The sequence below is a fragment of the Penicillium lagena genome (assembly GCF_028827675.1).
Source record: "Penicillium lagena strain IBT 129212 chromosome Unknown utg000005l_segment0_segment0, whole genome shotgun sequence".
Lineage (NCBI taxonomy): Eukaryota > Fungi > Ascomycota > Eurotiomycetes > Eurotiales > Aspergillaceae > Penicillium > Penicillium lagena.
In genome coordinates, this window is record NW_026623226.1 from 2,106,254 (window position 1) to 2,132,384 (window position 26,131).

The 26,131-nt window shown below is 53.0% G+C and overlaps 16 protein-coding genes across 16 annotated transcripts; 7 read left to right on the forward strand and 9 right to left on the reverse strand.

Moving 5' to 3' along the window:
* Nucleotides 1-359: 359 nt before the first annotated feature.
* On the reverse strand, nt 360-1,427 carry N7510_007566 (uncharacterized protein; the record flags this gene model as incomplete). Its single annotated transcript, XM_056979491.1, has 1 exon — nt 360-1,427. The coding sequence occupies one exon, from the start codon at nt 1,425-1,427 to the stop codon at nt 360-362; it is 1,068 nt and encodes a 355-aa protein (XP_056832534.1).
* Nucleotides 1,428-1,886: 459 nt separating this feature from the next.
* N7510_007567 (Zn(II)2Cys6 transcription factor domain-containing protein) lies at nt 1,887-3,519 on the reverse strand (the record flags this gene model as incomplete). The annotated part of the gene is made up of 3 exons (XM_056979492.1): nt 1,887-2,618; nt 2,801-3,402; nt 3,456-3,519. The coding sequence occupies 3 exons, from the start codon at nt 3,517-3,519 to the stop codon at nt 1,887-1,889; spliced, it is 1,398 nt and encodes a 465-aa protein (XP_056832535.1).
* A 1,151-nt stretch (nt 3,520-4,670) lies between these two features.
* Nucleotides 4,671-6,002, forward strand: N7510_007568 (uncharacterized protein; the record flags this gene model as incomplete). Its single annotated transcript, XM_056979493.1, has 1 exon — nt 4,671-6,002. The coding sequence occupies one exon, from the start codon at nt 4,671-4,673 to the stop codon at nt 6,000-6,002; it is 1,332 nt and encodes a 443-aa protein (XP_056832536.1).
* Nucleotides 6,003-7,154: 1,152 nt separating this feature from the next.
* On the forward strand, nt 7,155-7,493 carry N7510_007569 (uncharacterized protein; the record flags this gene model as incomplete). Its single annotated transcript, XM_056979494.1, has 1 exon — nt 7,155-7,493. The coding sequence occupies one exon, from the start codon at nt 7,155-7,157 to the stop codon at nt 7,491-7,493; it is 339 nt and encodes a 112-aa protein (XP_056832537.1).
* A 169-nt stretch (nt 7,494-7,662) lies between these two features.
* Nucleotides 7,663-8,674, forward strand: N7510_007570 (putative plasma membrane ammonium transporter (Ato3); the record flags this gene model as incomplete). Its single annotated transcript, XM_056979495.1, has 4 exons — nt 7,663-7,934; nt 7,992-8,212; nt 8,262-8,437; nt 8,504-8,674. 4 exons carry the CDS (start codon nt 7,663-7,665, stop codon nt 8,672-8,674), a joined length of 840 nt encoding a protein of 279 aa, XP_056832538.1.
* Nucleotides 8,675-8,982: 308 nt separating this feature from the next.
* On the reverse strand, nt 8,983-10,651 carry cp8 (putative carboxypeptidase Y; the record flags this gene model as incomplete). The annotated part of the gene is made up of 4 exons (XM_056979496.1): nt 8,983-9,054; nt 9,124-9,596; nt 9,657-10,017; nt 10,076-10,651. The coding sequence occupies 4 exons, from the start codon at nt 10,649-10,651 to the stop codon at nt 8,983-8,985; spliced, it is 1,482 nt and encodes a 493-aa protein (XP_056832539.1).
* A 480-nt stretch (nt 10,652-11,131) lies between these two features.
* N7510_007572 (uncharacterized protein) lies at nt 11,132-11,595 on the reverse strand (the record flags this gene model as incomplete). Its single annotated transcript, XM_056979497.1, has 2 exons — nt 11,132-11,453; nt 11,507-11,595. The coding sequence occupies 2 exons, from the start codon at nt 11,593-11,595 to the stop codon at nt 11,132-11,134; spliced, it is 411 nt and encodes a 136-aa protein (XP_056832540.1).
* A 2,104-nt stretch (nt 11,596-13,699) lies between these two features.
* On the forward strand, nt 13,700-14,970 carry N7510_007573 (phosphatase PAP2 family protein; the record flags this gene model as incomplete). The annotated part of the gene is made up of 3 exons (XM_056979498.1): nt 13,700-13,791; nt 13,856-14,373; nt 14,429-14,970. The coding sequence occupies 3 exons, from the start codon at nt 13,700-13,702 to the stop codon at nt 14,968-14,970; spliced, it is 1,152 nt and encodes a 383-aa protein (XP_056832541.1).
* Nucleotides 14,971-15,134: 164 nt separating this feature from the next.
* N7510_007574 (vacuolar protein sorting family 37 protein) lies at nt 15,135-15,964 on the reverse strand (the record flags this gene model as incomplete). The annotated part of the gene is made up of 2 exons (XM_056979499.1): nt 15,135-15,621; nt 15,678-15,964. The coding sequence occupies 2 exons, from the start codon at nt 15,962-15,964 to the stop codon at nt 15,135-15,137; spliced, it is 774 nt and encodes a 257-aa protein (XP_056832542.1).
* A 406-nt stretch (nt 15,965-16,370) lies between these two features.
* Nucleotides 16,371-17,033, reverse strand: N7510_007575 (ankyrin repeat protein; the record flags this gene model as incomplete). The annotated part of the gene is made up of 1 exon (XM_056979500.1): nt 16,371-17,033. The coding sequence occupies one exon, from the start codon at nt 17,031-17,033 to the stop codon at nt 16,371-16,373; it is 663 nt and encodes a 220-aa protein (XP_056832543.1).
* Nucleotides 17,034-17,284: 251 nt separating this feature from the next.
* On the forward strand, nt 17,285-19,774 carry N7510_007576 (tRNA ligase; the record flags this gene model as incomplete). The annotated part of the gene is made up of 1 exon (XM_056979501.1): nt 17,285-19,774. One exon carries the CDS (start codon nt 17,285-17,287, stop codon nt 19,772-19,774), a length of 2,490 nt encoding a protein of 829 aa, XP_056832544.1.
* Nucleotides 19,775-20,091: 317 nt separating this feature from the next.
* On the reverse strand, nt 20,092-21,629 carry N7510_007577 (putative Golgi traffic protein SFT2; the record flags this gene model as incomplete). The annotated part of the gene is made up of 4 exons (XM_056979502.1): nt 20,092-20,244; nt 20,636-20,786; nt 21,082-21,202; nt 21,398-21,629. 4 exons carry the CDS (start codon nt 21,627-21,629, stop codon nt 20,092-20,094), a joined length of 657 nt encoding a protein of 218 aa, XP_056832545.1.
* Nucleotides 21,630-21,661: 32 nt separating this feature from the next.
* Nucleotides 21,662-22,627, reverse strand: N7510_007578 (uncharacterized protein; the record flags this gene model as incomplete). Its single annotated transcript, XM_056979503.1, has 3 exons — nt 21,662-21,870; nt 22,094-22,244; nt 22,361-22,627. 3 exons carry the CDS (start codon nt 22,625-22,627, stop codon nt 21,662-21,664), a joined length of 627 nt encoding a protein of 208 aa, XP_056832546.1.
* A 61-nt stretch (nt 22,628-22,688) lies between these two features.
* Nucleotides 22,689-23,105, forward strand: N7510_007579 (uncharacterized protein; the record flags this gene model as incomplete). Its single annotated transcript, XM_056979504.1, has 1 exon — nt 22,689-23,105. One exon carries the CDS (start codon nt 22,689-22,691, stop codon nt 23,103-23,105), a length of 417 nt encoding a protein of 138 aa, XP_056832547.1.
* A 225-nt stretch (nt 23,106-23,330) lies between these two features.
* Nucleotides 23,331-23,801, reverse strand: N7510_007580 (uncharacterized protein; the record flags this gene model as incomplete). The annotated part of the gene is made up of 1 exon (XM_056979505.1): nt 23,331-23,801. The coding sequence occupies one exon, from the start codon at nt 23,799-23,801 to the stop codon at nt 23,331-23,333; it is 471 nt and encodes a 156-aa protein (XP_056832548.1).
* Nucleotides 23,802-24,564: 763 nt separating this feature from the next.
* On the forward strand, nt 24,565-26,052 carry N7510_007581 (basic helix-loop-helix domain-containing protein; the record flags this gene model as incomplete). Its single annotated transcript, XM_056979506.1, has 1 exon — nt 24,565-26,052. One exon carries the CDS (start codon nt 24,565-24,567, stop codon nt 26,050-26,052), a length of 1,488 nt encoding a protein of 495 aa, XP_056832549.1.
* Nucleotides 26,053-26,131: the final 79 nt, after the last annotated feature.

The following is a 26,131-nucleotide window of genomic DNA, read 5'->3' on the forward strand; positions in this document are numbered from 1 at the left end:
AGAGTCTCTTACCGCTGATGGTGTCTGTAGGTGAATCAGGGGAGGGCAGCGGGAAGAGTGGGAGGCGTGGCTTGTTGTGGTTGAAACCAGCATCATCACAACGGGCGTCGCGGGGATCGAATGGGGTTAGCGTCGGCATTACTAATGCGCTCTATACACGGGCAATCAAGTGGGCAACCGATTTCCTTTGATCTTTTTAATGATCGATTGCTTTTAAATGGTGGATCTGGCTGTGAGAATGAGTACTGCTTCTGTATGTAACTGGTCGAGTACTTCATGAAATATAACTATCTCCAGGTCTAGATCAAAGTGAACATAAGTCTTGCGCATCTACACGTCCCACATGTGAATATCACCCATCAAACAGCATTAGGTTCCTTCAATGTCAACGTTCCTGGCTGCTCTAGCATAATCAATGGCCCGGCGACCACACTGTCTTCAGTTGGGGCATTAAGTTGATCCGCAATAGCTGCAATAATGATACTCGACGAGTCAAACTGCCTCGGAATAGTGGAGGTATTGTCCACCGGGTTGAACGGCACACTGATGATATCCAGACCATGATAGAACACCACATAGTAATTGTGCGACAGTTTAAACGATGGCTGATTATCCACATCAGAAAACACAAACTGGATCTTTGACCCCGGACGACCAGTGGTTGAATTTTTGTTGAATTCCAGCTGCGGCAGGTTCTGGCGCGGACTGGGATACACTGGATTCTGGGCTGGACAGCTGCCGGGCAGAACAAAGGCATTGGTGGAGTCCAAGATCTGGTTGGCGTACGGGTAGATGGTGTCGGCAGGACCAGAGAAGGGACTGACGTTCCAAACATCGATCAGCGACCAGACGTTATGGCGGGTTTCCACCTCGGCAATTGCCACCAGGGCAGACTTTGACATTTTGGTTTTGGCTTCGCGGACCAGACCAGTCAGGAAGGCCATGCTAGAGACTTCGATATACACCTGCAGCGCCAGGAAGGTCCCGGCGCTGTTGCCCAAGCCGAAGTCATACCGGCATGGTCCTGGCTTCAGGGAGTAGTCCGAGATTTGGTCTTGAAAGATGCGAATATGGCCGGCCTCGTTGTCACGCATCTCGGTGACGCGTTGATAAGTGGTGTTTGGAAGACCGAGTTTAACAAAGTCGGCAGTAGAGAAAGTCTCCACAGCTTCTTGGTAGAAGGAATAGATGATCCATTCTGCACTCAGCAGGTTTTGGAAAAGGAGATCATCCGACTGTGGCGCACCATGCTTGGCTGGTGGGATGACTCTGGTGTACTCGGGATCCAGAGGAGTCTTCTTCCCACCGTAGTTGACGAAGAGAGACGACTCGCCAGGGACTGCGCCCTTGCCTTGGCTTGAGGCTGGAAGAGCAAGTGATGGAAGAATAATTGCCAAACTGGCAATGATGGGTGAAGAAAGGTGCATTTTGATACCGAAGTAGAAAAAAAAAGGAATTAAACTGAGTGATAGGGAAAAGAACTTGTGGGTTTTTTGAGCTCTTATATAGTTTTAAATATAGGCAACACTTTTCTACAAAGCTGTAGAAGAAACATTGCACCGCGAGCCTTTGAGGCTATACATTTACGCAACTATTTGTACCGTGGGGCAATTTGTTAAGCCTTGCTACACTAAACTGCTTTTGGCTGATTCTGCGAGATAATATCTACACGCTAGCCTTATCTAACCTAGTGCAATCTTCAGCTAGTGGGGCTAAAAAAGAAGTATTCACGGCTCGCGCAATGCTCTAAAAGCGGAAATTGCCCTGGAAATTTCAAAAATCATGAGAGGATTTCGTGTATTTGGAGTTGGGGGCTGGAGATAGAAATACAGCGATCCTATGATCTATGAACATGCAATATTAAAATAATCAGTAGCCAGACTCGTTTATGGCCTGGGCATATTCTCTCGTCGACTCATCTCAAATCCATGCGTGTCAGCAATCAAAGCCATGATTTTCTCCAACCAAAGCGCCTCAACCGAATTCGGGATAAGATTCCTATACGCTACATTGAGCGGAAATAGGAGCATAAACGCCCCGGAGCTCCGCCGAAGGTCATGGAGTTGGTAATCTGCCATTCTGCAAATCTCACGAGTGGTATCCATTCTAGTTCCCTGCATCGGAAGAAGAGGATCGCTCATGAGTGGCACAAAAGAGGGCTCCATGCCTATACCGAACCTCTCACACATTCCTTGCAGAATCAACAGCAATGAATCGTAAAAGCTCAGCTCGGTGGCACGAAGAGGATCCTGAAACCAAATGACTGTCTGGAATGGACTGGGAGGTAATTGCATGGAGCCTGGTGAACTGGCATTGTTTGGAACTGTGAGATATGTTGCATTTGGGAATTCCTCCTGCCAGGCCCACCGCCAGTTGTAGAGGGCGTCCATCGTGGATAGTATTTTTGTGCAAAGCTCCGCTGTAAATTGTGCCTGATTGGGTGTCATTGGGTCCAAGGCCCGATCATAATCCTCTAGAATACCAGGGATATCACACAGAATATCGAGCACACGATCTGTCGGCGTCTTTGCATCTTGTCCTTTCTTCGCCCAAGGGATTGTTTTCCATGCTGGATCTTCCAGAAAACAACGTTTACGATCAACAATATGCCCAATAGACTATGACGACGAAATTAGAAAGCAATTGTCAGAGGAGCGAGATTGAATCTTACTATGCTTGTTCTGACAGTTGAGAGTAACGAAAACGCAACGCCAGATTGATGACGATGCGGGCCTCTCAATGCTATCTGCCTAAAATATTAGAATATGCTGGGAACCGGAAGTGTATGGGTAGCACCTACAAGTCGGGCTAGGCCCTTGTAATGCTGTAGCCAAGCCCAGGGTTGTGTAAAGGTAACCAATTCATAAATCCCAAGACAGACGATCGCGACGACCACCTCTGACTCTAAGACTTGATCATAATGCTGTAGCTGTCCGCGCAGAATTCGCAAAGCCTGGGAGTACGAGTTTGCGCCCTTGCGCATGAGATCTTGATGACCATGTACCTTTCCGAAGTAGGAAGTCGCCAAAGCACGCACTGAACGCATGGGCAAACCTCCTGGATCCTCGGGGTGGCGGAAAAGCACCGAAATCCAGGACGCCGAGTACGGCGACAAGTCATCCTCATGCCAGCTAAAGAGTCTGTGGATGAGATGAGATGTGAAAATACTGTCCTCATCCAAGGAAGGATTGATCATAAACGAGGCTTGGACTTCACGACCCAGCTCCCCGTGACTATCACCATCCGCGTTGGCAAGCAACGCTGTTTCCGTCACGGGTTCCTTCTTTGGGGGATCATTGCGAATCAGGCGAGCTGTTAAATCCACAAACTCGTGGTACTTGACGTAGCCTTCGCAATCGAAGCCAGACTTTCTGCAGCGTTCGCAACCCGGCTTCCCTTCGTCTGCAATGGGTCAGTAGTTGCGCCAAGCTGAAGAGCGTTGAATAATGATGTACCGCACTTGATTTTGCGCCGCCGACAGGTTCGGCAGCCCTTGCTTCGGCCGCCTACGCCCACCATTACTGGGACATCTCAAGCGGATATGGCAGTGTGTGGCAAGCGGATTTGGGGTCGAAAACCATGTCGTTCGTAGGCAGCAGAGTGGGTCCGGCTGCGTACAATGGTTGGTTGAGTTGGACAGCGGCCTGTAGATTGAGTTACGCTTATCTGGCGAGGTTTCTTGTACAACAGCTCCAATGCATTACATGCTCCATATTTTGGTTCCTTCTCAATGGGTTTATGACATGGGGTTTAAAGAGGGGCCACCGCGCTAGCATACCCGACTCGGTCCACCGCTCAGGACCGTCCGGCATGCTGAGTCTGACATATCCATGAAATGGATCTCCGGAAAATCACTCGCCCAGGGCAAGGTTCTGTCAAAGGGCTTCCTATATGATATCTTAACACCGCGACAGAAGGAAAATGCTGATCGCGACCCCTTAATTCAAAATGGCTCAGAAATTGATAGGGTACGATTTTTACGAGAGGCAGTTGCTCTAGGGAAAAGCGAATTTCTTTACATCACCCAGACTGCGCATGGAGCGATAAATACACCGATCAGGACTGAGGCCATAATAGTACACTCTAAACTGAGCAAAAATTCGGTGATTGCTTATAATCTCCTATTCTGACAGACAAGCGTATCCCGCCAATCTCAGAGAGTTATACCTAGCTAGTTCGAAGAACCTCTCCCTTGAAGATATAATATCTCTCTTCCAAAGGTGCCTAACCAATAGTGATAAATGTGGAACACTTCTATGTTACACACTATTGCGGTACATACTTGCAAGAGATAGTGATGTGCGGTGGGTCCACTCCACCCTCAGGTCGGAAAGACTTTCGGCTATTGAATCACTACGACTTCAATCGCCGATGTCAAGGGGAAAGGATAGAGAGCTCTAGAAAGTCAAGCCTTTTAACCCCGTGTCGGTACCCATTCACCCAAAGTGGTACGTAGTGAACAGACCTCACCTATTGCCGACGTGGGGGGAATGATGCAATGCCGCTCCCTGGCCGATTAGGATCGTCAGGACTCGGAATAAATCCGAATATGTTCCTACTCGTTGGCAACGAGTATTTAACTGGTGAGGTTGTAGATTCTCGCTGGTGAAGAACCCATCGGTTATTCGCAAGACAAGTGCCAACACGAACGATCTCTTCATTCATCCATCATGATTCTATGGCCCCTCATGACGTTGGCCGGTGTGGTCACCGGCCATGTCGTCCATGAAGGCACCACCTGCACTCTGTATCCTGAGGCTCTCGAACACAACGGCAAGGCAATCGACGATTCACCATCCATCCACCGAGCATTTGAGTTGTGCGGCACGGGTGGGAATGTCATCTTCACCGATAACACTTTCCATATCAATTCAGTTCTGAATACCACCAATTTGGCGAATTGCGATGTTTCTGTTCGTGGAGAGCTTCGCTTCTCGGATGACATTGCCTACTGGCGCAACAACTCCTATTCGGTTGTCTTTCAGGACCAAGTGACCGCCTGGTTATTCGGAGGCAAAGACGTCAATTTGCATTTTGATGGTGGCTGGTACAATGGCCAAGGACAGACTTGGTACACAGAAAACCGCAACACCAGCAATCAGCCCGGCAGACCTATCAGCATGACCTTCTATAACTCTACCAACCTCTTTGTCGATGGCCTGACTATTATCCAGCCGCAGTTCTGGGCAACATTTGTCTGGCAAAGCCAGAATGTTTCTCTTACAAACCTGGTTGTCAACGCTACTAGCAACGACCAATGGGGAACTATGAATACGGACGGTTATGACTCGTGGAATAGTGATACGCTGCTCGTTGAAAACGCAGTTATCACCAATGGCGATGATTGTGTGGCAGCCAAGGGAAATACAACGAATCTCCTCGTCCGAAACGTCACCTGCAACGGTAGCACTGGCATGACCATTGGTTCTGTTGGACAATATCCCAAGACGCCAGACTATGTTCAGAACGTCACATTCGAAGATGTTCGATGCTTGGGCTGTACCGATGGAGCCTACATCAAGACCTGGCAGGGGACTTATACTTCGAGCTCTTCTAATTTGAACGGCGACTCTGGCGGTGGTGGCCACGGCCTCATCAAGAACGTCACCTTCCGCGACTTCGAGATGACCAACGTGGGACTGCCAATCCAGATTTCTCAGTGCATCTACACCGAATCTAGCAGCAAGTCCTGCAATACATCCAAGATGCAGATCGAAGACGTAACTTGGGCTAATATCAAGGGCACATCGCGATACAATATTGCTGCCTCCATCTACTGCTCAGATCTGCACCCTTGCCCCAACATCAACTTCAAAAACATTGATCTCCGCTCCGTCAACAGCACCTTGGGCCTGTCGATGTATAATACGACACTGCAGCATGAGGTTTATCAGTGCAAGAACGTTGTTGGAGAAAAGAATTCTGGAATTCCCTGCAATCACGTCGCTCCGGATAACTACCCTCAGAGTCCGTCTGGCAATGTTCAGGAAGCCGAGGAGTGAAGAAGTCCGGTCTCTCCGCATGAATAATCTTCGTAAATGGTTACTTCCTTGTTTTTGGTCATAGAAAAGGGCTATATTGAGAGGGTGTTTGTGAAACTTTATAGAATAGATCGCGGTTTCCTTACGTATTCCGGACCTATAGATACAACTGGTACATTCTCAAGGGGCCGACTGCCTACGTTAATTATAACAAGGGTACAATTATTGCACGAGCTTGTTATTGTCCCCTTCCATGCGCGGTTTACGCACTCTCTATTCTGGCAAACACCGCCCAGCAATGCTATCTTGACCAGCCAATTTAAATCCCCAGTTAAACACCCCATTGTCGCGACCATCGACTCGCTGACTGATATCGCCAGTGAACGAACGAATACTAGCAACACCATCGCAGGCCTGTTCGGTAAAACCCCTTTTTACGTAAAAAGCCAAAAACGACGTCACGGGGAGAACGCTTCGAAATGGTCTCCCAGCCGAGCTCCTTCGAAACGACTGGACTGGTTCATTGAGCTTGAGAAATTCAGTTGACCATCAATGTTGTCCGGTGTGGCAGATGCGTCCTCAGATCCAGCTTATCCTGGAGGATACGAGCGCTGGTGATTATCCGGGGTATTGAGGCTTGGTTTGATGTGGGGGACGCCATCTACCACCTGCCTAAAGGAGAGCAGGCCTCGGACGCGGCGCATCCGAGATGTGCTGCATTACTGCTAATCTACATGCATCGGGCCCAGAGCGCTGTGGATGCCGAGCCACACGGGTCGGCTACGGGTGAAAGAGGGTTCTTGGCGAACATCGTCAGCCGGTGGACAACGTATCGCAGACAGCATTGAAAGCAAGCGACGGAGGAGGTCCCGGAATAATTTCGGTGCATGGATTTGTAAAATTTATAAATCGTGACCAGCATTTTCCAGTCCAAGTTAGTGGTCCAAGGAGACAGACCTGCATGGCTTCGCAGGACCGTGTCCCCACGGAGAAACGGGGAGTTAGTACGTGCCTAGGCATCGTCATCCACCAAAGCCAACATGTTGAGATGGGTCCGCGCAGTCGACGTAATAATGCCCTCAACTATTTTCTTGGGTGGCACATAGCAAACAACACGAGGATTGTGTGTGGCTTAGACAATAATGGGGGGAATTCCAAATCTGCTGTCCCCGCATGCAGAGACCCATATGCCGGACGCGAAAACGAGTTGGAGACTGGCTGACAACCTGGGGGAAGCTTTCCAATTATACTTTTCGGGGCGCCACCCAACGCAATGGTGCCGTCTGGGCGTGGCAGATCCAGGATCCTTATATGCCGTGCGAGTTGTTTGCAGAAAACCACACAGCCAAAACCCGGGCATACAGCCGACTCTGGCTAAGTCCCCGGGCAGATTTCTCCACACAACTGTGGCAGTGGAACCGCGGAACTGTGCAGAGGGTTTACTTCCGCGAATGGAAGGAACCCAATTGCAATGTAAGGTACCTACTATGTTTGGATCGCCGCACATCCTGACCTGTTCGGGAATGGACTATGGAGGATCTCCGGGGTAGCAGGGGTAGGGAGGTCTCCCCAGACCGCAGACAAAAAAATATAAACCCCCCCGGGGTGCGGGGATCGTCTTACTTTTCCCCAGATCTCATCTGTACACGGGCAAGCAGTTTAGCTCAACTCATTCCTCACCATGTCGGACGACAACATCAGCGAGAAGCAAGACCCTTCCACGGCGGAGATGCTCCGTCGCATCCAAACGGGCGAGAGTGTGCTGCTTCCCATCCCCCGCGATGCGTTTGAGAAGCTCTACCTGAGCCCCAAGACGCCGACCGCGGGCAATTTGGCTCGCACGTTCGGTAACCCGACTCCTGTTTGCCTGATGGGATTCTTGCTGGCCGCGACCCCGGCCTCGATGGCCGTGATGGGCTGGCGAGGCTCCGGCGGCAATGGCGGTGCTATCTTGTAAGCTATATTCATGGGTTGAGAGACTGGAGGGTCGACGCTAACACATGATGGTAGGCCTGTATTTATTTTCTTCGGAGGCATGATACAGGTCGTTGGCGCCGTCGGAGAGTGGATTCTCGGCAATACTTTCTCGTGCGCTCTCTTCTTTACATATGGCACCTTCTGGATTGTCCAAGGAACCACGCTCATACCGGATTTTGGCACCGGCACCCAGTACTCGCCCACCGGCAATGGGCTGGAGGGGATGAAGACAGCCGAATATAGCGCCACAATCGGTTCGTGACATGCTTGCTTTTTTTATGTGTTCTTCGCTGATCTTGCTAGGCCTCTACTACGTTATTCTCTCCGTTGTCACCTTCGTCTACCTCATCTGCTCAATTCGCACCAACGCTGCTCTTTTCATTGCCCTATTTCTACTTGTCATCGCATTCGCTCTGTATGCGGGCATGTACTTCCAGATTGCGCTCGGAAATGCTGCACAAGCAGCGACATTGCAGCAGGTATGTTATTGCTCTCTTCTTTCTCTGGATTTCCCGGTATTATGTGCTAAGACACTTCCCCAATAGTACGCCGGAGGATTCAATTTTGCTCTTTGTCTACCGATCTGGCATATCTTCGTTGCCCAAATTCTCGAGGCTGTCGACTTCCCAATCTCACTGCCGGTCGGTGACTTGAGTACCATTGTGCTGGGCAAGACCCAGAAGGCGAAGAAACGCGAGATTGAGGGTGGGAGATGATATACCTCTGTTTATCAACGAACTGTATGAAAGGAATAGGTAGCAGCTCAGAATATACGTCATGCTAGTTGTTATTTCAAGCTCCACTCAGCTGCTTCTTTGATGCTTGGGCTTTCTACTAATCGAACAGATCTGCAAATGATACAGCATGAATTCTTTTCTTTATTTTAGTTCGTATGTAGGCATCAACATAGGCCTGCTCTACAAGCGAGTAAATAACGATCTCTTAAGGAGAATTGCCTCGGTTCCAGCAATCCACGGCTCGGACAGGACGTACAAAGCCATTTGAACTACCCAGAAATTGGTGCTCATGCAAAGGATCCTCCCGTAATCCAGCGGACCATCATATCCTGTGCGACATCAGGCCGATTTTGAGGAAGCTGTCAAAGTATTAGTTTTCATCAACCGTATCTTTCGTTTCCAGCTAAAGCAACTGGAGGGGCACGTACGAAATGACCCGCATCATCAACAGTCACAATCGCAAACCGTGACGGAATCTCAGCACCATCCGTGGCAAATATGCTGACCTCCTTCATTGTGCCAACAGTCTCATTCCTCCCCGTTCCCGCAACGGCCGCGGACCACGGTCGCAGCGCCTTGGAGGCAAACTCGACCTGGCCCTTCCAGCGCAGCGAATCCGCCCACCGCAGATTGCCGGCCGTGTTACAGGCAAGATCGAGGTTACCTTGGTAAGCCATGTAGTGCACCTGATTCTCGAGTAAATAGGCGACATACTTGGACGCGGAGGTCATCAGGTCTGAGGAAGTCTCAAATGCGTGAGAAACGGTTTCGGATTCGACCAGGTATTTCTTGATTTGTTTAGGCGGAGACAGCGCTTTCCAGATGGTTGGGCTGTTGAGGTACTTCTCTATGCGTGCAGCTTCGATGTAGCATATGTTATCGATTTCACAAGGCGCCGTGACTGTCGCCTTCCTGTAAGCTAGATGCGACACCGCTCACGTACCTAGGGTTGTTGACTTACTATCGAATCGATTACGTCCGCCTCCATAAGACTCTTCGTCATACCACTTGATAATGCCATCCCAGCAGACAGAAACTGCAGCATTGCATATTGCGGGATCGGGATTGCGCTCACAAATCTCGGCAACCTCCTGGCACCGAGGCATGTTGGCAGCCATGATATCACATCTCGTGCTGTTGAAGACGGGCTCGGCAACACCCGGGTTGGTCGTGCACAGCGTTTCCCAGTACCCGAAAGCCGAGTCTTTCGGTGACATGTAACCATTGCCCACCAGGCATGACTGCAGTGGTACCTGGGGCTGGTTGGGATAGCGCTTGTTCTGGCGTACGATCTGGCTGCCGAGATATGGGACATATTTTCCCTGAGATGGATTAGTATCATCCGATATGCCTAGAGTACCTGGGAAGGCGAGTTCATACTGCAAACGATTCTCCAGAAAGGTGGAAAGGAACATTCTGTTTGTCAGGGAAGACCTCCGTGATGAATAGCTGAAGAAATCTGTGCATATCCTCTGCAGCTTCCTGCGAGTTATGCGGGATATCATATCCCTCATCGGTATACGAAAATCCAACATCGACAGGCTGGTCCACAAAGAGCAGCGACGTATTCTGCGACCAGCCGTAGGGATTGTAGTAGGTGCCATTACCATGTTCATTAATCAAACACGGACCGACCTCCTCAAACAGACCGATCATACTCGAGCCGCCCGGCCCACCCGTCATCCAGAGAGTCAATGGGTCGTTGGCGGGATCATTCCGACTCTCGAAGTACCAGAAAAAGAGGTGATGAGGGCCAATGTCGAGCCAGCCAGTGTACTGCGCTGAGCCGGCAGCGCAGATGGATTCATCCTGCTGCCTGATGCGGATGGCGTGATCTGGCGAATAACTGCTCCTGTAGACGCGGAAGTCGTCAGAGGACTGAGGCTCGGTGCGCAGCACCTCCTGCGAGAAGGCAGTGCTGAGGCCAAAGAGTGCGGCGCAGTAGAGGAGCAGCATTGTTGTTGTTGTTGTCGTCGTTGTTGTCAAAGACTGGGAAATGCTTAGCAGGTGAAGTTGTTGCCTCGCCAGGTAGTATGGCGCTAGTAATCCCCGCCCCCTAGTTACTTCGGAGTTCGGAGCTTGGTCGATTGGTCTTGACCGTATTGGGGAGTGATAGATTTTCTCCACCATAGGTATAGATCTAGGTAATTGATGCACAGTGAGTTATTTACATTGCAAGTTGTCGCCCATCAATAGTGATCGTTGGGTTGTTGTTATTCGGCTACGTCTTGCTGCGAACTTTCTCTTTCGTCCAGGCAGATTGCATTGACAGCATCAGTTCTGCAGGAAGGTATATGACATCGCAAACTTTCTCCTTCCTGAGCTCAGTTTAATTGTGGTGATAAATGGAGATGCCTAAATTCCCTAGAAATAAAATACATGCAGGCTAGTTGTACACCGGCACACTCGCCATCATTATCCGAGAAAAGAATATAATCATTTCTCTCCTTTCCAAAGGCTCTTCACATCCTTTTTGACTCCCTTAAACAGACCCTTGACCTCCGCCTTAAGTGCTTTTCTGTCTTCTTTAGACCACTCTCCATTCCGCTTCGCGGCCTTGATGTCCCGAGCGTGGCTTGTGAGTAGAGTCGAGATACTCTCCACCGTGCACTTGGTGCAGTGCTTCTCATCGGCGAGATCGTTCAATGCCGCTGACAACGCACGTATGATCTCTTTTGCTTGTGGCTTTTGTAATTCGCGATCGAGAAGCGGAGCCTGGCTGGGTCCGTGGGTCGAGCAGGGAGCCTTGGGGCTTGTACTAATCGGTCATTTATTAGCTGATACGGATGAGACAGAAAGATCAAAACTCACTGCTCTCGCTCTTGTTTTTCAACCTTGTCGACCGAGTCGATGGAGATGTAGGAAGGGGCTTTGGAATCGTCGGTCTTGAGTTCGGTCATTATCTCGGTTTGGACAATTGGAGAGTGACTAGGCAGGATATTCTGTGAATGACAGTTTCTGAAGAAAGTGCTTGTGAATTATTTAGTCCACAATATTCGGTTGTGCTGGTTGATATTTATATCTCGCAGCATGTATACGTACTGTGAAATCAAGTCCGATATGCCCGAGTACCACCGCCCTTAGGCCCGAACCGACCGCAGTGGGAGTTTTGTGGGGGCGATAATTACTGGAATGGGTAGCTCCGAGCGAAATGTCCGACCGGCCTCGGGGTTTCTACTACTCTCCATACTCAAAATCAGTTTCGCCACTTTTTCTTTTTATATTTCTCCCTCAATTATATCCTAAAACACGTCAGTCATATTGGATTTAGCTTGTTTCTAATATCTCGGAATATTCTGTTCAGGAAAGCCACATCGTGTGAGGTTTGTACTTTTGCTGGAAATATCTTAATACGCGGCTGCGCATCAATGTGAATTATAGAGCATACTTTCTATGTTTGCGTGGAAACCCTCATGATTAAATACATCCTTTATATCTTCAATACACGGACTCATACCGTCCGTGACCACCTTGCTGAGACTTCACCACTAGGTAGGATATATAAGATGTGGCTGTCACCATTATACTACTATACCCTGCATGTGATGCGACTGTTCTTCCAGATTATAACGCCTTGTCCGTAGACCAGTCGGAAAACACACCTATAGCAACCTGCGGTGCATCCATTTGGGAGAATGGAGGTTCAATCATTCATCACCTTTGTGAACCCAATTTCTTTGTTGAGGGAAAGGGGGGAGGGGATCCCTTCGCATTAATGGAGACCTAAACTAAGGTCTAGTCATATACAATGCATCTTTCAAAAAATCAAATAAACATGTGCTAGTGTAGGAGTAAAACTAGTTCATCTACCGCCTTATTCACCCATTTTGAATCAATCGAGGAGATAGTCTATATCGCGAATCCCCGAACTTCGCCCACATACTACGGCGTAATTACTGCTCCATATCCGATGGTTAAGCACCGAATTATGCAAGTTCTATCATAGGCTGAACATTATGAACCGATCGTATTGTATGGGGTTGGCCTAGGTCTGGATTTATTCAGTGGGGGCCGGCAAACTCGTCCTCGTTGAGTTCCCGAATCCATTGCCACTGATTTCACTGTTTTTCTTTTCATTAACTAGATAGGAATAATGTGTCCGCTCCGCTGTTGTAGGATCTAGAGAATGCACATTACAAAGCCGTGTTAGCGCAATCACTATCGAACAAACGCTCGAACAAACGCTACCTGGTGACGCGCGGGCGCATTTGTAACCAGGAGATCGCAGATCTTCTCCATCAGGCTCCTACGGAAGCGAGACACAGGATTTCACGAGGGCACCCCGGGACCAGTTCCTTCCCTGAAAATGCATTCGATGTCGACAGAATAGAAGCGTCGAGAGATCTGGAACTGAGATTCCGCCCTGTCCTTGAAACGTTTCGAGATCTTGGGAAGCAGCTGTTAGAGATTGAAACGAAGTCTAGTTCCTAGTTCGGCATTTTACGGGGCTTGCGGTCTCTAGACAATTTCCTTACTTAGATTCAAACGAATGTGAATATCTCACTCCCTCATTCGTGGTTCCTTATTCCTCTCCAAAAGATCCCCGGCATGGTGTGTCTGTGTAACTCGAGCCCCCACTCACCCCTCTCCCCACCACATACAGCCAGTAGAGTCGACCGGCAGACGAGGCAAGGATAGTATTCATCTTAAGACTACTCTAGTTCGAGTCCTATAAAGATTCGAATGGACCATATGTCTATGCCTAGTTGTATCCTATCATCCAGGATAATCCTGCGCAGTGTGCTATACTTAGACCCCTGGCCCGCCACCCGGATCGGGCAGCGATCCACAGCGCCTGGGCTGCGCATTTAAGCTTTCGTCACGCGAGTCAATAATATGACTGCCTGCGGTCCCCTTTTTCCTTCTTTTCACTTCCTGCGTGACCTCTGGTGGTGACACCATCACATCATATATGCCCACATCTGCTTAAATCCAGGGCTCTCTTCCCTGTATTGACTCAATCAATCAATCAATCAACCAACCAACCATCTCTCTGCAACCGCCATGGGACCAACTACCATGGCGCCTAGGGATGCTTTGGTCCGCATCTCGAAGCTGCTGGCGCTATCTTATGTGATCGACTGGGTGTTTATTGTGTACGTCCATACTTGATACATACAAGGCAAACCTCCCAAAAAGCTAATCTCATTGAATGACTAGTGGCGCCGCGCTCATCGGCTACGGCTTCTCCAAACTCACCCCCAATCACCACCCTTTCTCCCTCACCGACCCGAGCATCTCCTACCCCTACACCGAACATGAAACCGTCACCATGACCACCCTGGTGCTCGCCGCCATCATCGCGCCCGCAGTCATAATCCTGATCGTGTCGCTAGTTCTCGCACCCGGTTCCGCGACGGCAGAGGCGCGGCCCTCCAAGTCGCAGATCCTGCGGCGCAAGTTGTGGGAGTGGAATGCCGGGTGGATGGGTTTGGGGGTTGCGCTAGCCGGCGTCTTCCTCGCCACGGAAGGACTGAAGGATCTGATCGGAAAGCCGCGCCCAGACTTCCTGGCGCGCTGTAACCCGGACCTGGCCAAAGTGGCGGAATTTACGGTCGGTGGGCTTGGCCAGCGTCTGCAGGGCGCGCCGAATCTTGTCTCGTGGGAGATTTGTCGGACGAAAACTCCCTTGGTCAGCGTGGATGGATTCTCTAGTTTCCCGAGCGGACATTCATCATGTATGTGGGATAAGCTCGTAGAAACGGAAAGTGGCTTGCTAACTTCAGACGGCAGTTTCGTTCGCGGGATTGACATATCTGACTTTGTGGCTGTGCGCCAAGTTCGCCATTGGGTTCCCGTATTTGACGCCCTTCCCGGTGGAAGAGGAGGAGGAGGCAACCAATGAGCTATCCTCGGCGCGCAGACGTGGCGCCGCGCCTCCGGTGCTCTTCATGCTTGTCGCGTTTGTGCCAATCGCCACGGCCTGCTTCATCGCTTCCTCGCGGTGGTTCAACTATCGACATCACGGATTCGACATCCTCTTTGGCTCTGCTATGGGCCTCGTGTTCGCCTGGATCGGCTTCCGGATGTACCACATGCCGATTCGTCGCGGAGCTGGCTGGGCCTGGGCTGCGCGCAGTCGTGGACGGGCTTTCTTCCGAGGCTTTGGAGTCCCGAGCTCCTTGGGTAGTGACAGCTGGTCCAGTACGCGCGCTGCCAGGAGAGATGACCAGGAGGAAGACATTGATTTGGAGAGTGCGCCGGTCCCGTCGAATGGCCACCATCCAAAAGCCAGCGGGAGCTCCGCTCATGGAGCGATTGGTCAGGCGCTATAAACTTGGCGTGAGCCACGAGCATGGTATGGGGTATGGCCGCTGGAGGGCGTGCTATGATAATCGCATAATTGTATAGTTCGGTGTATAATCAATTCGTGTACTTCATCATCTAGACGGGGTATCAATCGTAAAGAGGCGCTCATCGTTGCAAGATTGTCTATCCATCAGCGCCAGCCTCCAACTCTCCCCTCATCCCACCGCGCCTTGGCCTCCTTGCGGGCCGCCAATTTCGCAGCCTCCGCACGCACGCGCCGCACCCAATCTGCAATCTCCTTCTCCGATGCCCGACCTTGATGATCCTCGTCAAGGAAACTCTCCTCCACAGCCCGACACACAGCTTCCTGTTCCGCAATCGCAGCGCTGAGGCGCTGGTACAATGCCTTGGGCGACCACGGCGCCAAAGCAGCGTCCATCTCGGTCTGTTTCTTGCGCCAGGAGACTTCTAGCGACTGGTGTGTGAGGAGCATGGTTTCGGTGGAGGCGCGCAGGTCGGCTAGATGGTTCTGCATTTCTAGGACGCGCGTTGCGAGATCTTTGTTGACTGCGATGAGGGATTCGAGGTTTTGCTGGCGGGAGGTGGAGGAGGGGTGGAGGCTTGATAGCGCGGAGATCAGGTTGGGGTCTTTGAGGATTGTTTGTAGGTCGAATGTTCTGTTTGGACGTTAGAGAGATCCAACCCAAGGAGCGACGGAGTGCTGGGGACATACGATTTGTCCTTTATGATCTCGGGGAGCCAGCCCTCCCCGACTGTTGGTGGTTCGGGTAGTGTAGGCACTGCGTATGATGCTGGCGGTGCACCGCCTGGCTGGGTTTCCGTGTAATAGCCTGCTTGACTCTGCGGTGCGGCTGCCAGGGACGACTGGTTCTGGGGGGTCCCACCTCGGCTGGCTTCATGGCTACTGGGTTTGGGCGGTGGCGGAGGGGGCGTGTCGGGATTAACGACCGTGTTCATTATCTGTGGATTGGAATAGTATGGGGATGGTGATTGCGACATGGTGGAATAATCGTGGGTGATGTGGAAGAAGCGTAGCGGGAGTTGAGCTAAAGGCGGGGAGAACCCGAGCTTGGCATCTACAGCAAATATAGCAAATGTTGAGAATGGTCTGAATATATTGTTCCGGGGTATTTGGCTGTGTTAAGTAATTCTTCTAGATGCAGCATAAGGGTATTCTCGTCCCAACTCATGTCGCATAAGGTATATCGCTGGAGCAGCTCACTCCCGACTCGAGGACGGGCAAGATGTGCTGAAGGCTTAAACACTCGCTTCCATGAAGCTGGGATATTCCAAGCTGACAGCGCGATCACAACACTGTAGGAGCATCATTGGTGATTGGTGTGAGATGTAGTTCCGTGGGGAGTCTCGCGGACTGTCCAGGCATGACATGGGATATCCTTTCGTTTCACTCCATCCTCCTCCGCAGATCTCGTTCCTGCGTCTCGATATTGGTCCCCGCAATTGCATCCATCACCAATTCCCGGAGTTGATTCTGTGTCGCCTCACTGTGGAAATCTTCCCGCGCCGCCAGTTCATCTATCCTCCGCTTGAACTCCGGATCCACCTCTGTCTCGCCCGCGCTGGCCTCCTGCTCCGACATTGTCCCGATATTCACTTGCAAGTTGCCCGGTACTGGCGGCGGCGGGTTCAAGGGATCCAGGGGCGGAACTGAAGTGGCGGCTGCGGGAGGTGCGCCGGCAGCCTGTCGAAGGTAGATGGCGACCTGAGGGAACTCGTCCTCGGCCTCCATTTTCTCGTATGCGGTCAGGCCCTCGTCGTTCTTCTTGTTATAGTCCACTCCAAGCTCCTCCACTAGACACTTGGCGATTTTGGGTTTCTCGGTCACGAAGAGACAGGTCTCACCATCTTCGTCGAGGATATTGACGTCGACATGGAATTCTTTCACCAGGGCGCGGAGGAGATCGATGTGGCCGTAGGACGCCGCGGCGTGGAGCAGGGAATAGCCGTGCTCGTCCTGACACGATGCGACAGAGGGATTGGAGCGCAAGTGCTCGAGAAGCACCGAGGGCTGGTCGCAGGCTAGGAGGTATGGGTTGGGTTGGGCCATGGCTGGATGTGGATTGGAAGAAGAGAAGAAGAAAAGAAAACTAAGGCGGGGAGCGATAACCAGCGATAAGGCTGTGCTGGGCGCCTGTCCTTTCTTGCTCCCCGCCGAGTGACACATTCTTGCGCATGAGCTATTGACTCACGCCCACGCATAAAAACTGGACAAGAGAAGCAGTCAAGTGCTGTGATCGTCCTATCGCTCTCCCTTCTACACTTCTCTCCCACGTTACCAGCCCTCCGGGAGCCACAATCATGGCGAAACAGGACCCCTCGCAGATTGCACATCTGGTCCAGACCTTGGAGAATTGCCGCAGTATGAACAAGGGCGCCAAGAAGAAGACCTTCACTTGCAAGAAGTCGACCTTCTCCGTCGCGGGCAACGTCACTGTCGATTCCTGGAAATTCATGGATTGGGACTACAAGCGCTCCGACCTGCCGGTCTATGCCCGCGGTCTATTCACCACCAAAAGGAAAGACGGGACTCGCGAAATTGCAGTGCGCGGATACGACAAGTTCTTCAACATTGACGAGACGAACAACACACGCTGGCGGAATATCGAGAAGAACACCCGCGGGCCCTACGAGCTCAGCGTGAAAGAGAACGGATGCATTATTTTCATTTCCGGATTGGAGGACGACAAGCTGCTGGTGTGCAGCAAGCATTCGACCGGTGTCCGTGAGGATGTCAGTGTCAGCCATGCCCAGGCCGGTGAGCGCTGGGTGGAGCGGCATGTGGCCTCGGTGGGTCGCTCCGTCAAGGACCTGGCAAGAACGCTGCGCGAATGGAACGTGACAGCAGTGGGCGAGCTCTGTGACGACACATTCGAGGAGCACGTTCTGGCCTATGATCAGGAAGCTGCCGGCATCTACTTGCACGGGCTCAACTACAATCTCCCCGAGTTCGCAACGATGTCAGGAGAGAAGGTACATCAGTTTGCAGATGCATGGGGATTCAAAAAAGCCAAGTTCGAGGTCTTCGATGATATCGCGCGCGTGCAGGGGTTCCTTGAGAGCTGTGCGGAAACAGGGACGTGGGATGGACGTGAGACGGAAGGCTTCGTGATTCGGTGCCAGCTGAGCGAAGATGGCACAGGTCCCTATCGGGACTGGTTCTTCAAGTACAAGTTCGAGGAGCCCTATCTCATGTACCGGCAGTGGCGTGAATGCACCAAGGCCGTCATCGCGGGTCGGCTTCCCAAAATCAAGAAGCACGAGGCGATCACCGAAGAATACCTGAAGTATGCGCGGAGAAGGTTTGTCAAAGAACCTCAGCTTGCGAAGGCCTATGTCCAAAACCACGGCATCATTTCCTTGCGAGAAGGTTTCCTCCAGGAGCGAGGACTGAAAGGATCTGAGATCATTGCCTTGGAAGCCCAAAGAGAGAAGAAGGGCAGAGAAGTCAATCGCAACGTGATCCTTGCCCCGATTGCAACACTGGGATGCGGCAAGACGACCGTGGCTCTCGCCCTTGCGCGACTTTTTGGATGGGGCCATGTCCAAAACGACAACATCCCCAAGGGAAAGGGCAAGCCCAAGAAGTTTGCCTTTGAAGTGAGCAATAGCCTGTCGGAACACGCGGCCGTCATTGCAGACCGAAACAACCACCAGAAGCGTGAGCGCAAGCAACTCATGGAGGATATCTACCCGGTTCTTCCGGATGCACAGTTCGTAGCACTGAATTACGTCCATGAACCAAAGAACGAGCTGCTTCCGCGGATCAAAGAAGTCACCCGGTCTCGCGTCCTCGAGCGCGGCGACAACCACCAGACCATCCGAGCTGGAACCGTCACCCGGGGTGAGATCATTGGGATCATGGACGGCTTTCTGAGCCGCTTCGAAGCCATCGACCCCTACAGCCAACCCGACGAAAGCTTCGACCAGATCATCGATCTGGATGTATGCGCCTCTTCGCGCGAGAACCTCGAGACGGTGGTAGCTGCCCTGCACGCCAAGTACCCAGGTCTTGTCGCCCAAATGCCCACCAGCGCTGAAATGGACTCGGCCATCGAGCGCTCCCTGCAGGACTACCACGTCAAGGAGGATCTAAGCTACAGCTACAAGCAGCAAAAAGACAAGAGCAAGAAGAACAATCACAACCAGGCCGACGCCACTGTTCCTACGGACCCAGCCACCCAAGCACAAATGGTCAAAAAGCAACTGGCCAAAGAAACCGAGTACTTCTCCGTCGGTGTGTCTTCGCACGAGATCACCTCTCTCCTCGAGTCTCTTTTCCCCCCATCCACATCCCCTCACACCGCACGTCTCTACAACCAACTCCTGAACTCGCGTCGCATCCAGCCAACCTTCCACGTCACGCTCATCCACCGCAGCGCGAAGAAAGAGCACCCGCAGACATGGGACGCCTACGTCGATAGAGCCCTGCTTGCACAGCAGGCCGCCGCAGAGACCGAGACAGACCCTCAGCAGAGACAGACTGCGCCCTCTTCAGTCGCTGCGCGCATTCGTCTCGAGCGTCTCATCTGGGACGACCGCATCATGGCTTTCATCGTGCGTTTGATCCCGGCGCCGGAGGCCGAGGATGCGCAGTGGCCCTGCGTCAACGTCGTGCCGCACATCACGGTCGGCACGGCCGGGCCGCATATCAAACCGAAGGAAAGCAATGACTTGTTGCAGAGGTGGTTGGAGGTTGGGTCTGGGGGTGAGACGGGGATTTTCGAGGCGGAGGTGCCGGGGGTTAGAGTTGTTGAAGGGACTTTTGGGGCTGTTATGAGTCGGAGATGATGCCTATTTCCCCTACTTCTTCTCTAGTGAGAGAGAGAGGGTGGGTGGTGAGAAGGGCATGGGCAAGGCAGGATGCCATGTCTGGCTACTTGAATATGTTTATGACCTGACGACGGGGTCTCTGGCTTGCTAGCACAGATGTTATTAAAAGGAAATCGAATAATGATAACTATTGCATGCCATGATTGTTCTAGACTGTGCAATTACATATACAAGGGAAATAAAGGTAGGTGGAATATTAGAGGATCTTGCAAGTCTTACCCGAGACAGCAGGGGAGGAGAGAGAGAGGAGACACGGAACCACACACGCAACAAACTCAACCAGTCACCCAAGCCGAGACGCGCGACGCACCAAAGCGGCCCACGTACTGCAGACCGGTGCTGCCCATGGGGAAGTAGCTGACAGCATACCAGACGAGGGCGACGAGCTGAAAGATGCAGGAGATGAGGGTGAGGAAGAGGTTTTGCAACTGGACAGACACGGACACGTCAGCATGGGTACTCTTTGTTTCTGGGATCTCAAAGCAACGATCAAGGAGGTAAGCACGCCAGGGACGGTGCGGCGGACGACAACGATTGGGAAGAGACGACGACAACAAGTGGAAACTGAGTTCAACGTTTTTGTCATCATCTCCTGGAATCGGAAGTCACACGGAGACAGAGGAAAGAGAGGACAGGGTGATACTCCGGCGGATAGAGGGTCTCGTATGTTACGTCGCACGACACGGCAAGAGGAAAGGATGCAAGATCCCACCTTACACCCCGAGAAGGACCCAACATCACCGTGCAACATCCAGACACACAGCACGGAGGGGAGGGCAGGAAAACGGGGAACAGAACGCCATCGCAAGGAAGACTTACCCCGACGGCGAAGTAGAGCGTTAGCGCAATAGATCCGAAATACGCGGCCGTGAACGGCAGCCGTGGTCCCGAGACCAGGTGCTTAGCGTAGGTCCAGGGTCCCATGAGAACGGCCCATGATATCAAGAACAAGAGTGAGCCGACCGACCACCTATGCAAAGGACGCGTGCGTTAGCCATGGAGAACAGAGTAGAGTTTGGAGGGCTTCTTGGCAACTGAGGCGCAGGCCGGGGTGGGAGGTCGAGGGCGACGAATCGAGAGGCCCGGGTAAAGGCACGATCTTCGCACAAGGCCCTAGCCACGGCCCGCTCATGACCGGGATCATCCCAATAGGGAATCTGGGAATCTGACTGGCTGCGCAGGCAGATGCGATGGCTGAGACGGAGGTGTAGAGGGGGGGACGAAAGCAGCTGAAAAGGGAAGAATGACGACGCAGGGCAACGTACAGGATCGCAAATTTGCGGGGCTTGATTGCCAAAGCAGGGAACAGGAAGAAGCAGATCAGGAAGCAGACGGCTGCTCCCAGATTGCATGCCGCGAAGATGAGCATCCGGTCCCACCGGCTCACTGGAGTGGGGGCATTCTGTTAGTTCAGAACTGGATATCAGGTTTCCCCTTGCCGGGTCATGGCCACGTATCGACCAGCACGATGATAGATCCTCCCGGCGCAGGAACTGGAGGGTCGTCACCTGGGTCCCGGCAGGCAGACATGAACAGACAGGGTGACCAGGGTCATGAGCCCCAACGGGGGAGACTACTTACAAGCAAAGAAGCCCTCTTCTTCCTCTCGACGGGTGGCCGCCGGAAGAGGTGCCCCGGGAGCATCATGGTGAGTGGGCAGTTGGACATAGCCTTCTTGGCCAAAAGGGTTCCAAGACTGGAGGCGCGAGAGGAACGGGGTGGTCGATGAAGCGTTGGTATTGACGGGCAGATCCGGGTCTCTCCGCGACCAGCCCAGGGCGTTGACGGAGTCCCGAAAGGAGTTAGTGGCCATGATAGAGATGATTGGTGTCGATCAAAGACTCGTCATATCACAATTGAAAGGGCGTGCACGGCTGCCGGCAAGATGGGAGGTGGAGGCCCGTGGTGTCCCAAACCGTCTGCAGGGACTATGTATATGGAGTGCAGATGATCGTCGCCGGGTGGTGGCTGATCGTAGGAGGGGGGACCAGTGAAGGAGCAGATGACGCCGAACGCGGATTCGGCTTCCGAATGGGCCTTGACCGCGCCGGTGACTTGTCTCGACTTTTTATTTATCTGCGGAACACGCTTCGGCTAGAGTAAGACAGCCGCACGACTGGGGGAGCGGACGAGTCGATCGAGGCCGAGGCGGATGGGATGATCCACGCACGATCTGATCTGGGTTCCGGGAGCAAAGCCGGACGAGGAGAATAAAACCGGGCTGTACGACTGTCGCAAGGGCCGATGTGCCGGCTGGACGTTGAACCTTGAGCGCACCGCACGATCCGAGAAAGGGTGCTCGGCGGGGGTGGTTGATTGGGCGTGGAAGCGCTGCGCTAGTCAGGGAGAATGAGGAATGACGAGATGGCGTGGAGCTACCGATGCGGGCAAACCGATCGGCGTGGAAAACTATTGCAGGTCCGATCAACTGTCAGATGATGCGGATGTCTTGGAGCAGATGGAGTCCGTTCGGCGAGAGAGGGGGACAGGGAGATCGGTCGGACCGATAGCCTAGGCCGGGGAGTGTCTGTGGGTAGAATCGACGGGAGTAGGAGGCGTGGTGGCAGTGCAACGATCAGACATACCAGGCAGGACAAGGCAATTCAGTCGGGCGAGGGCAGGTGTTGCGTTGAGGCCAGTGTCAACAGGCCCTCCCGCTAACCCCAAAGGGGGTGGTAACGTGACCAGCCCGGTGCCTATCGCGCCGTTTCCGCTGATATTATTCTTCTGGGCGAGGTATGCGCTAATCACATATCCACGCTCCGGGGGGACTAGTTTCTCGATAGTATACAGTAGTCCTCCCACCCCCATCCTGTCGATCTCCCTAGTCCATGGCCGGTGCAGACCCTGGGGCGATCCCGGATGGGGGTGGATGGAGGCAATAAATATCATCCTCCCGCTGCAGAAGCTGGGATGTGCCCCGCTTCACCACGTATCGGAAGAACTCCAGCCTGCCTCTACCCGGACCCTGTACGACGCCAAATTGTCCGATGGGCCGCGGGAGAGGGGCAGTCTTGGGGTCGCATCGCTTGGCGCTGGGCGCGATCCAGGACTACGATGCCTCCGGGGTCTCTCTTTGGATATGTATAGCTCACGACGACTCCTTGCGTCAACCGTGGATACGTACACGCCGAACCTTGACGGACCGGCACGATCGATCGAGGTCTCCATCTGGTCAGACAGTGCCTCCGCCACATACCGCGATCATGGCAGCCTAGCACGGACCGCCGAGGAGGGTGAGATCCCAGAGTCCAAGCTCCTGTCGGTCGATCACGGCCCCGATGGATGATCGCCACCGCTGCACGACATGCGAGCGATCCAGGTTCGCTCGTCGAATGAGAATCCTCCTTTCATCGTGATGGCTCCTAGATAGTCACCCTCCCCGTAGAGACATCTGATACATTCCTGCCATGAGTCACCGGAGACAAACAAGGTCATCGACTCCATCCGGCTGTATCACCCTTCCCTCCTTGGTCGATGGGCGATTTGGCTCGGAGTGGCTTGCCACCCTCCTTCATCCAACCCCCCCTCTAGGATAGTTAGTAGACCGGTAAGCCTCGTCGATTCCCGCCGATCGACGGGCTGCATGACCCGATGCTGTAATAATCAAATGAGAGAGCGAGTTCATAAAGTCTCCCTCCCCTCGTAGCGCTGGCGGAAACCGCAAACTCTTTGTTGCGTTGTCACTGCATACATAGCCTATACGGTGTCGATGCTTCGCAAAGGATTCCGAGTCGTCGATCGTCCAGACGAGATCCCAGGAATCATCAGGTACGGGACTCTGCTCGTGGACCTGCATCGATAGTCCCTGCCACGTGTAGTCGGGTTGGGCGCGACTCCTGAGGCTGACAAGACAGAAACAAATATCCAGAAGAGAAGCAACCCGGAACCGTCTCACCGCCCACCCTCCACCGCTGCTTCGCTCTTTCCCTCCCTCCACGTTTCCTCCCTCCCTCTCCTTCTGCTCCTCGCGCTGTCTCGTCATTTCCCCCGTTCAATCTTGTCCGGGCCGATCAGGGTTCCCGAGTGAGAGAGCGAGCCTGAGGCTGAGTCCTGTCCTCTGCCGCCGACTCTTCCTCTCATCCTCGCTCAGTCCTCTTGCCTCTTCTGACTCCCCCAAACAATCTGACCCGTCACCTTTCCCGCCCCTTGATCTTTCCCCTCCTCCTCTTCCTCCTACTCTCTTCCTTGCAGCGCTCAGTTCCCCGGCGCTTCCGCAGTTTTTCGATCACTGCCCTCCATTGGCCTCGTGGATCCGATCTGCGGATTAACGGATTTACCCCGGAGACTTGTCCTCCGGCACTTCCCACTTCTCCATCCCACTTGGTTACCCCAACCAAGTACTTTTTTTCTCTCCCCCACCTATTGGCGACCGACGGGAACGGCTTCGCCGTCATCATTCCATCTTTCGGTGTATAGAAGGTATTTCATCTCACTCCTCTTTCGGTCGGCGCAGTTGCCTAGCATTGCCTTCTGCAAGGCCGGGGGTCGGTGCGCTCGGCGCGGCCGACATGCCTCGTATCGCTCAATTCTTGATGACGGAGTCCACTAACATTCCCCGGAATGAACTCAGGTCGTGATATCTTCTTCCTCGGCACTTGTCTTGCGACAGAGCGACAGTCGACTGGTACACCTCGACTGTCTCCCCCACCCCGCCGCCTTTAACACACTTTCCGTTTAACCGGGCGATGGCAGAAGCGAGTCTATTAATTAAACACGAATCCCCCGATCACACTAGACCTTTCATGATGTCGCACTCCGGTTACTCGATGAACAACCAATTTGGGACCCCCAACGATGGGGTGGACCCCTCCGATTTGACGATGCAGCAGGGTGGCTTCATGTCTTACCCTTTTGGCTCCCAGCAGAACATGTCGTCCAGCTTCAACTTTGGAAACTCCGGCATCGATACCGATGAACTGCTGGACCTGGAGATCAGTGGACAGAATGGTATCCAGCGCGGAGATAACATAAACTACCTCCAGGATCAATCTGGCGGGGGCATTGCCATGAGCCACCAAAGTCAAATGTCGCACATGTACTCGAACACCCCCGATAATGCGCCGCTGGCCAGCCCGTTTGTTCACAACAGCTTCAACTACGAGCAATTCCGGCAGATGAATGCGCCCAACCTTCAGCACGCCAGTTCCTTTGACCAGAATTACTTGAACGCCAAGTCGCGCCCGGGCCTGCAGTCGATGGATCGTGCCTCGTCGGATACCCGCAGCCCCATGACGCCCAAGACACCCGCCATGGGATCGCTGACCTTGGGCACGCCAGAATCCGGCAGCTATCCTTCTCAGCCAATCCGGACCGGTCTGTCGCACCGTCACCAGAAGAGCCTGTCCAACCAATGGGATGGGACCCCTGGTAGCGCCCATTCTTATGTCGATTCGCCTATCTCCTCCCCAGGTCACCAGTCACACCCAGGGATCTCAGAGATTCTTAAATCGGGAAAGCATGCCTCCTTGCCGGCCAAGGTCGACCTCCCTGGATCTACCCAGGATCTCGAGTCACAAGAGGCCAAGCGCCGACGACGCCGTGCCTCTCACAATCTGGTCGAGCGACGACGTCGTGACAACATCAATGAGCGCATCCAAGATCTCTCCCATCTGGTACCGCAACATCGATTGGAGGATGACAAGGTCCGCAAGCAGCTTGTGAACAACAGTGCCCTGTCCGTCGCCGGTGCCGGTGGAAACGCCGCAACCTCCCTTCTTGCAGGAGGCAATGGCCGCCGCGCCACCCCAGGAAATATTACCATGGGCCTGCCGATTGAAGAGAAGGAGAAGGGCCCTAACAAAGGTGACATCCTGAACGGGGCGGTTAGCTGGATGCGCGATCTGATGTGGGTACTACATGTCAAATTTCAGCAAGAAGCCGAACTCGCCGAGTTGATCGGCAGCCTTGGTGGGTCATGGCCGTTCGAGCAGACAGAAGAGGAGAAGCGCATGCGTAGCGAGATTCTGGATGCATTGGAGAATAACGACCCCAGCTCTTTCAGCTACACTCGCGGCCCTGGCAGTGGTCTGCGCGTGCCAAAGCACACAAACATGGCCGGCGAACCGCTGAGCGGCGGCAGCGACGGGATGACGCCGCCGAGTCTGAGCCCATCCTTCCACAGCGGCGCCAGCAGCGCCAACGGTGTTCCTGGTCAGCCGCAGTACTGGAATAGCGCTGGCCACGCGGCGATGAGCTTCAAGGAAGAGGATGAGTATGCGATGGAGATAAACTGAACCTAAGTCGTTGGTCCTTTGATTCTCAAATCTACGACGATCTACGACTGCATTGCGAGATGACTTGTTGCATACATGG